The 12902-nt window shown below is 28.9% G+C and overlaps 1 protein-coding gene across 1 annotated transcript in view; it reads right to left on the bottom strand.

The window, feature by feature from the left end:
- Positions 1-8685: 8685 nt before the first annotated feature.
- The window catches only part of LOC123265052, a 193858-nt gene continuing 189641 nt past the window's right edge, over positions 8686-12902 (bottom strand). Inside the window, exon 4 of the mRNA XM_044728635.1 lies at positions 8686-8801. Within this exon, the coding sequence (XP_044584570.1) occupies positions 8760-8801 (42 nt within the window). The 3' untranslated portion in view covers positions 8686-8759. The remainder of the gene's footprint in view (positions 8802-12902) is intronic.

The following is a 12902-nucleotide window of genomic DNA, read 5'->3' as shown; positions in this document are numbered from 1 at the left end:
ATATATATATATATATATATATATATATATATATATATATATATATATATATATATATATATATATATATACATACATATATAAACTTTTAAACTATATGCATTTTCCGACTCAGCTCGACGAGTATAATCAAAATATAACAAAATTTTTTAAAAGTTTTATCATGAGGACCAATGCAATAGTTAGATTTCTATGAAATCTACTAAAAATTTCATAATTGGCATAGCGGAATAGGACATAATTTTAAGACTACACATATGATATGATACTCAAATTAAAGATTATTTAAAGAGCTTTCAGATGCAATTTACAGAGATTCAATAAGTTATCCCATTCCAAAGTTATTCGGGTTAAAACGTGAAAAAATATGAATTTTTATAATTTTGAAAATTTTTGAATCCTGGCATTTCTAAAAAATTTTACGACTACATATATGATATGGTACTCAAATTAAAGCTAATTTAAAGAGATTTCAGATAAAATCTACAGAGATTTAATAAGTTATCTCATTCCAAAGTTATTCGGGTTAAAAAGTGAAAAAATATGAATTTTTATAATTTTAAAAATTTTTAAATCCTAGCATTTCTAAAAAATTTCATGACTACACATATGATATGGTACTCAAATTGAAGTTAATTTAAAGAGTTTTCAGATGCAATTTACAGAGATTCAATAAGTTATCCCATTCCAAAGTTATTCTGGTTAAAAAGTGAAAAAATATGAATTATTATAATTTTTAAATCCTAGCATTTCTAAAAAATTTTACTACACATATGATATGGTACTCAAATTGAAGCTTATTTGAAGAGCTTTCAAATGCATTTTACAGAGATTCAATAAGTTATCCCATTCCAAAGTTATTCGGGTTAAAAAGTGAAAAAATATGAATTTTTATAATTTTGAAAATTTTTGAATCCTGGCATTTCTAAAAAATTTTACGACTACACATATGATATGGTACTCCAATTAAAGCTAATTTAAAGAGATTTCAGATGAAATCTACAGAGATTTAATAAGTTATCCCATTCCAAAGTTATTCGGGTTAAAAAGTGAAAAAATATGAATTTTTATAATTTTAAAAATTTTTAAATCCTAGCATTTCTAAAAAATTTCATGACTACACATATGATATGGTACTCAAATTGAAGCTAATTTAAAGAGTTTTCAGATGCAATTTACAGAGATTCAATAAGTTATCCCATTCCAAAGTTATTCTCGTTAAAAAGTAAAAAAATATGAATTATTATAATTTTTAAATCCTAGCATTTCTAAAAAATTTTACGACTACACATATGATATGGTACTCAAATTAAAGCTTATTTGAAGAGCTTTCAAATGCATTTTACAGAGATTCAATAAGTTATCCCATTCCAAAGTTATTCGGGTTAAAAAGTGAAAAAATATGAATTTTTATAATTTTGAAAATTTTTGAATCCTGGCATTTCTAAAAAATTTTACGACTACACATATGATATGGTACTCCAATTAAAGCTAATTTAAAGAGATTTCAGATGAAATCTACAGAGATTTAATAAATTATCCCATTCCAAAGTTATTCGGGTTAAAAAGTGAAAAATTATGAATTTTTATAATTTTAAAAATTTTTAAATCCTAGCATTTCTAAAAAATTTCACGACTACACATATGATATAGTACTCAAATTAAAGCTAATTTAAAGAGCTTTCAGATGCAATTTACAGAGATTCAATAAGTTATCCCATTCCAAAGTTATTCGGGTTAAAAAGTGAAAAAATATGAATTTTTATAATTTTGAAAATTTTTGAATCCTGGCATTTCTAAAAAATTTTACAACTACATATATGATATGGTACTCAAATTGAAGCTAATTTAAAGAGATTTCAGATGAAATCTACAGAGATTTAATAAATTATCCCATTCCAAAGTTATTCGGGTTAAAAAGTGAAAAAATATGAATTATTATAATTTTTAAATCTTAGCATTTCTAAAAAATTTTACCACTACACATATGATATGGTACTCAAATTGAAGCTTATTTGAAGAGCTTTCAAATGCATTTTACAAAATTTCAATAAGTTATCCCATTCAAAAGTGATTCGAGTAAGAAAGTAAAGAAATATGAATTTTTATGATTTTCAAAATTTTGAAATCCTGGTATTTCTTAATTACTCGACCGATTAAGCTCATCTTCGAACTTGACTTTGGTATTTATCTGTAGAATAAGTATGTTGTGTTTGGTAGAGATCCGTTGTAAATTGGCGACGCTATCGTCGTGACAAGCTGGGTTATATCCGAGATATATATATATATATATATATATATATATATATATATATATATATATATATATACATATATAAACTTTTGAACTATATGCATTTTCCGACTCAGCTCGACGAGTATAGTCGAAATATATCAAAATTTTTTAAAAGTTCTATCATGAGGACCAATGCAATAGTTAGATTCCTATGAAATCTGCTAAAAAAACAAAAAAAAAACAACAATTAATCAATAATTATAATTTTATTTTTATATATTCAGCCCAATAAATAGATCGAAGTCTAGAATGGAGTTTCGAACATTTGCTCGAGGGTCTTCATTAACCGGCGGTGTCAACCTAACGGAATTTTTTAATTTAAATTAATTATTTATTTAACAGGTGATCACTTACCAATTCTACTACTAAAAATATTTCTTTTAATTATTTTTAAAACTTTTTTTTTAGGTGATGACAGTCATGACTCACTAGTCCATCTACACATCCAACTTCCAGGTCACTACTCACTAAACTCTCTCATTAACAGGTGAGTACTCACCAAACTCTCATCTATAGTTGACTATTCACCAACTTTTCTTCCTACTATCTCATCAAAGCATTCTTTCTAGGTGATTACTTACCACTAACTTCTATCATTCTACTATCCCTATACCTGGTGACGACTCACCGACTTATTTAAAGAACTAGCTCGGTCCAAAATTTGACGGGGTAGTCTTGGCTTGGCAGGGAAAATGGAGACACTACAAAATGTCCCGGTTTTATCAGCCTAGCGAACTACCACCCGAAATTTCCGTTACCGACACTAGTTAAAATAATGTGTAGCCCCCGTGACGTCACAGAACGACATGAGGCGGAGAAAATCAGTTACGAACCTCAAAACTTGAGCATTGATCGACACTTCGATCTATCCCCCGGTGTCAACCACCACGTTAGATATTTCTTAGTCAATTTACTACTATACCACTATTACTACTATTAGGTGATTACTCACCAAAAATCACCAAAACTTACTACTAATTAATCTAATATTCTCTATTACTACCATTAGGTGACTACTCACCATAATTTACTACTAATTCTCTATTATATGTCTAATATCAAATAATATTCTTTCTATTGTTACAAGTATTCTATTTCATTGGTAAGTTGCGTTAACAAAATGTCACAAGTTTATATGAAAAGTGCTTATTTTGTGTAATAAAGTTAAGTATATTGTAATTACCGCTATACACACATCATTACTGAATATACTACTATCTACCTACTACAACTATCTATATTTAATCAAAAGGTCAATCAAGGAGGCAGAATAATCACCGCAGTTAATATTGTAAGTAAGTTAAATAAATTAACTGGCACGCGTGAGAACTTCTGTCCAGATTTTCTAAAACAATTCAAAATCTACAACATTCATTTGTTCACGGAAGCAGAATATTCAGAGCAGCGAATCCCATTTTTAAAAGCTTAGACGATTACATTCTTATCCGCAAGGTTTAATGTCCTAAGTAATTAAATTTTTAAAGAAAAAAAAAATATAGTGTTTCAATCTGTCTATATATGATGAGATCTGATAATAAATAATCTATATATAATTAAATCTGATCAGACTTGTATAGTCAGATGTTATCAAAAATTTTTCTTTAAAGAAAAAAAAAATTTTTTTTGGTAATCACAAAAAGTCCAAAATGATGTTTACCATTACGTTTAAATAATTTTGAAATAAAAAATTTGTTACATTTTCTATGGGTTGTTTTGGTCTGATCTGCTACTGCCTAAGAGTAAAATCATTATTGACTTTATTATTTAAATAAATGTGATGTAATAATGAGATTCGGTAAAATAAATAATTTAAGAATATCAAAATATATTATAAAATTAAATTTTATATTATATTTGTGATAAACGAATTTGATACGTTATGTACTTCCTAGAATCATTATCACATAAGATGGCAGCACAGCAGACGGAAACTTCAAGGCGCACGGATATTACCAGAAGTAAGCAGCATTGAGCTTGGTTAATAGTTAAATGGGTGAACGTTGGTGTTATAGCCGTAAAATTTTATGTAAATTTTTTTTTGTATTTTTATTGGTGATATAGAATTCCGTACGACCATATCAAGTATTACATCCGAAAAAGTAACCGAATAATTGATTGGAAGTGAAAATATACAATTAACTATTGTTATATATAATTATATTTCTATTTATATTATTATCTATGATTAGAAAAAAACTTTTTCCATCGTGTAATTCTAACATTTATTGACACTAATTTTTTATTGCGACTTTTTTAAATAATTGTTGAGTTTTATAATTATATAATTTTATAAACTACGAGAATTGAAGAATATTTTAAAACATTGTTCATTATAGTATCTATAATAATAATAGAAATATCACAATTTTAGTGTAAGTTATAGATCTGATTTCAAATCGTTAATAACTTTTTAATTAATCAATAAAGATTTAAAATCTTTGAAATAAGATAACTACATGATTAAACTTATCGAAACTCAAAAATAAAAAACTTCATCTGTTATTTAATCTTACACATCAACGCCCTAAAATTTTATTTTCTTTCCATTTAAAATTATGTTTCTTCCAAAGTGAGAGCTTACATTAAAGCATGCAGATAAAGAAAACTGTCGATTTCTAAAGATTAAATTTCATTTATTATTTCGCATTAATTAAACGAAAAAGAAAGTATTGAACTTTGTTAATAAACATAATGTATGCCTTAAGCGCAAAGCGCGTAGGTATGCTCTACTTTCTCCTAAAAATCGTGATGTCGATTAAAACGTGATTTTTATAATTTAAACGAAAAAAAGTATGTATAAAAAGCATATTGAGATAAATAATAATAACTACAGAACACGTTAAAAAGATTTTCTTATGGATTAAATAAGTTTTCTCAGGAAAAACTCGTTTTACTGACGAATTGAATAAATAAGAACGTGGTATTCACAGGGGCACAGGCCTTGATAACACCACAACTTTGTCAAAAATCATTTTCACGATGTAAGTTTTGTTTTTTGTTTTATTCCTTAGGTAATTTGCCAAAACCCTTGTGAAAATTACGTGTCGAAATAATTCCGTTTCAATACAGTTAATTTTTTCAGACTGTCAGTTCGGTGACTTTTTCTGCGATTTCAGCAGCCATATATATTATTTTCCATAAAATAGGATTGAAATCTCTATAAACAAGCAGAAATTATACATACATGATGGTATAATTACTAACTGTTTTATCATCTGTTAAGATTTTTTTTTTAGCTCGACCTACAGAAGAGATAACATTACTCGCGAGAAAATTCCAATTTTTTAATAGAGATTGAGTACAGCATTCAGAAAAAGTTAAAAAACAGTTTAGAAGTCTTTATGAAAAAGTTAACAAATCGTAATGTAATCATTCAATCTAAATAATTTGAGTATGACATGAGCGCTTAAGGCATGCTCATTTGGATTTTCCAAACTTTTTATATTTCTATTTTTAAATAATTTTATTGATATGTGTCATAAGCTAGTGGCTACTATTTTCTACCCTACCTTACAATAACTAACTCATAGCAACAATTTATATTTTTAACTTCCCGCTTTGAAAATCGAAGATTTTCAAAATTCGGGAAGTTATTGTTTCTACCCCGTTTTTCGAAAATCGAGTTTTCATCGGATCTCGACGTTTCGAGGTCCTAGGAAGTTTTTCTGACGATTCCCGCGATGGTGTCCGTGCGGCTGTATGTATATGTATGTATGTGTGTGTGTGTGTGTGTGTGTGTGTGTGTGTGTGTGTGTGTGTGTGTGTGTGTGTGTGTGTGTGTGTGTGTGTGTGTGTGTGTGTGTGTGTGTGTGTGTGTGTGTGTGTGTGTGTGTGTGTGTGTGTGTGTGTGTGTGGGTAAACTTCTTATAACTTTTGAACGGCTTGACCGATCGGATTGAAATAAGTGGCGATCCAAAAAGTATCATTGCCATTAAATTTCGTGAAAATTTGAATCAATTCGGTTCGCTAGATTTTGAGAAATCTCAAAAAATGGTTTTTTTGGAATCACTTCTAAACAGCTTCACCAATCAATTCCAAAAACTATTCCGCTCTTAAGTTTGAAAAACCACGTCGATTGCCACCAGTCCCGTCTAAATCGGTTGATTCGTTCAAGAGTTATTGAAAACGAAAAATTTCAAAAAAAATGATTTTTTGTAATTACTTCGAAATTCCTCGTTCGATTGATTTAAACTTAAAAATCCGTTATGAGGTTTCAAAAACTGCGTCGAATGCCACCAACCTCGTGAAAATCGGTTCGTTTATTCAAAAGTTATTGTGGTTTGAAAATTAAAAAAATAGTGTTTTATCAAACTTCTATCAGACTTTTGAGCTCAAAGCATAAAGAAGTTATCTCTTTAAGTTCGGAGAACTCAAAATAACACAGAAATTGTACTTTTGAGCTCGAAGAGCTCAAAAACAAAATAAGTGAAATGTTGAGCGTTTAGGTATGGAGTTAGCAGGAAGTTGCAGGGATGGCTTTTAGGGTCAACCGTTTTCCTAATTTTTTTAACTGATTTTAACGAATTTATATCATTTTTTTATCGTTCAATTTTCTGTGATAATATATTAATCTACGATAAAAGTTTATTACAGTATCTTTTTATTATTTCCCTAGTAGAAATAATCAATTTTTCACTTGATTAAATCTAGTATCTGGCTAGCGATCATATCTAGTAACTGGCCAGCAATCAAATCCAATAACTGGCAAGCGAAACTAGGTAAAAACTAGAAATTGCGCCATCTACAAATAAATCGTAAACATTGGTCACACCGATGTTCTACTTATACTAGTATGTGTATGTTTATTTTTTCACTTTAACCTGTAAGTTAAGGTATCTTTAGTAAATATTAAGAAACAGTGTAAATAATTAAAAATAATTGTGTATTTCAATATAAAAATAATCTGTTATATATTTGAAAAAATAGATAAAATAAAAAAAATCGACATACCGAATTACGGTTGTTGGCATCAATCAAAACAAATACTCCAGACTGTTATCGAGATAAATTATTAAAAATTTCATAATTATTTCGTTTATTAATTATTACTATTTTTATCATTATTATTACTACACTTATAGAAGGATTTGTTTATATTTAATAAGCTTTATTAACTGTTAATAAATAATTTTTTAACATCAAAGGAGTTAATAAATATTTATTAACAGTTAATAAATATTTATTTACAGTTAATAAATATTTATTAATGGTCAATGAATATTTGTTAACTGTTAACAAATATTTATTTAAAATAAAAAGTAAAAATAGCAATTTTATTTTGACACTTTTTATAACTCTATAACTGGAATACATGATAATAATTCAATTTACTAAATAAATTAACATTTTTAATATTTAAAAATGTAAAAGATAATTATGAGCTGTGATAGAATTCGGTATGTTACAATAAACTTTATTATAATGTGATATAATTAATGCAAATAATTTATAAAAATGATTTTTATTTATAAGCAATCTTCATATTATATGACATTGCAAGCGAAACAAATTCACTGAACAAAATATTTATTAACTGTTAATAAATATTTATTAACTATTCATTAATACTTATTAACTATTAATAAATGTACTTTCCTCCCAAATAAATATATATTTATTGAATGTTAAAAATATTCATTAAAATTTAATAAATCCAATAATTGTCTTCAAATAAATGAAATTATTAATAGTTAAAAAATCCTTCTATCAGTGTATAATTTTGAATTGTAACAAACTTATCCACATTTAATTTTAAATAACCTCAAATCCTACAACTGTCGCCATGTTTTATTTGATGTCTAGTCAAACTGGCCAGTAACTAGATAGTTACTGGATATTATACTAGCCAGTGACTAGATAGTTACTGGATATTTTACAAGCCAGTTCCTAGCTTAAGTCTAGTTAAACTAGCCAGTTACTGGCTAGATACTTGATTGCATTTCTACTAGGATTATGTACAAAATAATTTATTCGTCAAAAGATATAGTGTGGTATTGATTAAGAGACGAATCAAAATATATCATGAAAATACGTTGAAATAACAGAATCTCTAATTTAACGATTAGAAGATTAATTATATGGAACAATGCTAATGATAGTAGGAGCAAACAAAATTTATTCATTAAGTAACATGCAGTAGTATTGAAATTTCATTATACTATCAACTATGAGTTGTCTACTGTTATTGATTATTGTTTTTCGAATTATTTTAATTTTCTCACTATCATTTATTTACTCACCCCGTAAGCGTATGATCTTGGGGGATAACGTGGAAGCGGTGGGATAAGTCTTGTTGCCAAGTTGGATGGCAACTCTCTAAATCCAGCTGCTTTTCTACGCTGTTTATCACGTCTAATTAAAAGAGCAGCCTGCATTTCATCAATTCACTTTGTAAACAATCATTATTATTTCTCCGTCTTGTTTTTAGGTTAAATCCTCATTTAACAAACTAATGTTGATATCTTTAGAAGCTCCGAATAAGTAGTGGCAATCTGATATTTACGGACTGAATAAAAGATATTAAACCTTAGTATTAACTTGGTTTAAAAATTATTTTATAATTTACCAAACGGTCATGATATCATAACAATATTTTTTGAATTAATCACTTTTGTCTATTCTCACTTTATGAATATATCAATATTATCAGCTACCATTAAATTTACAGTAAGAAGATGGACGGTATTTTGTTACTACTTGTATTGGCAATAAGCACGTTATAAGAGAAGTTGGATCACTATATTGATAAGTAAATGTTATGCACCAAGTCAGTACTGCAAGAAGTAAAAACAAGAGTAAAGTGGATGCTTACATGGCTCAGAAAACATGATAAAATTAACTAGTATTAAGAAAAAATGATTAAAATTATTCATAATAATTTATACTAATTATTTATAATTATATGTAGCTGAGAAGATAGACATACATTAAGGTAATTAAAGAAAAAGTTTTTCGTTCATTTTTCTCAAACTAGACTTAAAATTCTGTTTAGGTATAAAAATGAGCCTGTATAAGATGATTTTTTAGTTCTGATATTTCGATGTTGCACATCACATTTTTGATTTACCATTACAATAACGTAGAAATTTTTTTTTTGCTTCTTCTGATTTTTGTAACTCACTGACTGAAGGTCATGCAGAAAATGTGTTAAGATATTAGTATAGAAAATTAAACGTTCTACATAAAAAATCTCCTAGAATTTTTTAATTAGTTCGTTCCTTTAAACGTTATTTTAGATCAAAGTAAATCTTATCCGAAATTTTTGGGATTTTTTTTTCATTTTTTAACTACCCGCTCAGAAAATTGAAAATTTTTAAAAATCGGGAAGTTACTGATTTTACCCTGTTTTTCGAAAATCGAGTTTTCATCAGATCTCGACTTTTGAGGTCCTAGGAAGCTTCCCTGAATGTTTTCGTGATGATGTCCGGATATGTGTGTGTGTGTGTGTGTCCCTCTTATAACATTTGAACGACTTGACCGATTGGAATGAAATAAGCGTGGTTTCAAAAAGTTCCACCAAACTTAGATTTCCTGAAAATTTGGACCGATATAAATGCGTAGATTTTGAGCAATCAAAAAAAACTACGAAAAAAAATTTTTTCAAATGTGGTTTTTTTGGAATAACTTTCAAACGGCTTTACCGAACGATTCCAAAAACTAATCAGCTCTTAACATCAAAAAACCACGTTGATCACTGCCAGCCAACGGAAGCCTGGTTGGCTCATCGATGACTTATAAGAAAGTGACGCTACACTCACGTACTTTTTACATGTGCAGTACCCACAAGCATAAAAGTAACTAGTAAAAAAGTCACAAGTTCATTTTCAACTTGTGCACTTGTTACTAGTGGATCTAAACTCAGTCATTGCGTAGTTCGTACATGTGTGCAGATGCAAAACAAAAACATCAACAATCACTGATAATAATTAAATTGGCACCTAATTAATAATTAAAAAAAAATCTTTAAAATGAATTATATTAGAGTTTCTGATGAAATGGTAACAGTCCGATTACCTGTGAAGAATAGTAAAATATCTTTACAAACTATTAAAACTTATTTTCCTGGTGTGATTGGCCTTACTCAATGCAGTCGATCTAGTTACTAAGGATGCCCAAGCTATTTCTGACTGGGCAAAGGAGCATGGTCTGTTGGGGGTCATCCATAAATTACGTCACACTTTAAAGGGGGGGAGGGTATCACCAGAATGTGACATTGTGTGACAAGGGGCAGAGGGGGGGGTCAAAAGCTTTGTGACGTCACATGTTAAAATTTGAATTACTCAAACGTGAAACTTACAGTGCACGTCGTTGATTCGTGACGGTTGAAAATTTTATGGTAGAATAGAAAAATCAAAATTTCGACATCTGTTAATAAAGAAATCAATAAAAGAAAAATCTTTATAAGCATCAATTTAAAGAAAATTGAAAAAATAATTCACTTTAAAAAATAGTTCACAAACCTCCATGAGTAGCTAACTGTGATAAATACGACACTCACTGTTTTAAAATTGTCTACTCATGGAGGTTTGTCTTCCTCCAGGAAGTTACGGATCAGTCTGAAGAAATACACACGCTATCATAAAAATGTCTAGGTTATTTTTTGGAGTGCAGGGAATCTTGCCGCTGCCTGATCCGCAATCTCCTGGAGTACCGACTCTGTAAACCTCCATGAGTAGCTAACTCTGATAAACACGACACTGACTATTTTAAAAATGTCTAGGTTATTTTTTGGAGTGCGGGGAATCTCGCTGCTGCCTGATCCGCAACCTCCTAGAAAACCGACCCGTAAACATCGAAGGGTTGTAGTCGAGTGCTCTCGAACATTATAGAAGTTTTGTTTTAATTTTTTATTAGCTCGTAAATTGCAAGCAATTATATATTTAATTGTATTTTTATTTGAATTTATGAATTTATATAAATCAAAATTTACAGATGTCTAAAATCACGGGTTTCTAAATTTGCTGGTCTATATTAATAGATGTCTATTGCTTAAGAATTCATATATTTTTTACTAACTTTCCGACCGTGATAATTATAATTCTTTTCAACCCGTTCCTGCCTTCACGGTCATTTTTTGCTAGTATAAATCTAATTCAAGTGGAATATTACCATCCACTTGAATTATATTTATACGAGCAAAAAATGACCGTAAAGGCAGGAACGGGTTAAAAAGGATTCATATATTAATAACTGTCAATATTTTTATAAATATAAGTATTAGGCTGATTAAAAAAAATTGACTATTTTTTTTTTTTCTTAATCATATCGAAAATGTTGCTGGAAATGATGAAAAAAAAATCCTGTGAAAGCCACAGCCCTTAATATTATTATTAAAAACTCTCGCATGATAAATTTCAATTTCCCGTAAGATTAACACAGGAAAGCTTGTTGTTTTGAGTTTAGAATTTTATAACTCTTCAATGGTTCTTTAAAAAAGCTAGACCAAATTATTTTCTTGTATGAAATTGAATGCTCTACAAAAAAGCTTTCTTATAATTTTTCGATTAACCGACGCGTTTCGAAGTTATTCAACTTTAAAATATAATTTATAATGTTTCCTCGTTTTTTTCCAATTTTTTGATGAAACTATCAAGTTTATCAAAAAATTTTGTCAAATTTTTCAAATTTTTTGTATTCTAAATTTTATTTGGTTTCTCAGATGCTTTTATTTAACGGTCAAATTTTTAATACTATCGTATCTTAATTTGCCAATAAATTAAAATTATTTTGTTTTTTTCAACTAAAAATTATCTTTATCTATTATTTATTCGATTTTATAAATTCATAATATTATACAGGGTGTCCCAGAAGTCGCGCACCCCATTGTAGGGATCGAAAGAGAAAAATATTCTGAGACGAAAAGTCCTGAGCCATTTTTTAATCAGACGGATAGATAATTAATTATTAATTAATGAAAGTGACCAATCAGGAGCGCGCGACAGAAGAATAAAAAGTGAGTGAAAAGGCAGTAAGAGACGCGAGAGTGAGATGCCAGTGCTACTGCCGGCTTCTCGAGCAGTAGACCGAGAGTGGGGACGGACCGACCGCGGACGGCGGACGTACGTGATGCTAGGTGGATGTGTGAGATCGTGTACTAGTGTGAGTGTATCGGTAACAATGCACGTATGAATGTGAGTGAGGATCTTTTTATTTTTTTTATTACAGGGACTAGATTTGATGAATTCAAAGGGAAAAACAGAAGATTTTGCTAAATTAAATCGGCCATGACAGAATTTTGATTTTGAATTGAAATAATTGGAGTAATTTTGAATGAAAATCTCAGTAGCGGGGCTCAGGCAGAGGCACAGGGCAGAAGTTACTGGATTTTATTATTTTGATTAAAAAATTAGTAGCAAGGCACTTGGCGGCGGTGAGTGAATTTTGTTTTTTCATTTGAAGTAGTTAAACGAATTTTTAATTAAAAAATAAGTATGGCGGGTTGATTAGAAGCACTAGGCGGCAATGACAGAATTTGTATTATTATTTAAAATGATGACAGTAATTTTCAGACAAACAATAAGTAGCGAGGGTCAGTTGGAGGCACTAGGCGACTATGATTGAATTTTGATTTTTATTTAAATGAATTAAAATAATTTTAAAATAAAAA

Source organism: Cotesia glomerata, linkage group LG5 (assembly GCF_020080835.1).
Source record: "Cotesia glomerata isolate CgM1 linkage group LG5, MPM_Cglom_v2.3, whole genome shotgun sequence".
NCBI classification, from domain to species: Eukaryota; Metazoa; Arthropoda; class Insecta; order Hymenoptera; family Braconidae; genus Cotesia; species Cotesia glomerata.
This window is presented reverse-complemented; position numbering and strand designations above follow the sequence as displayed.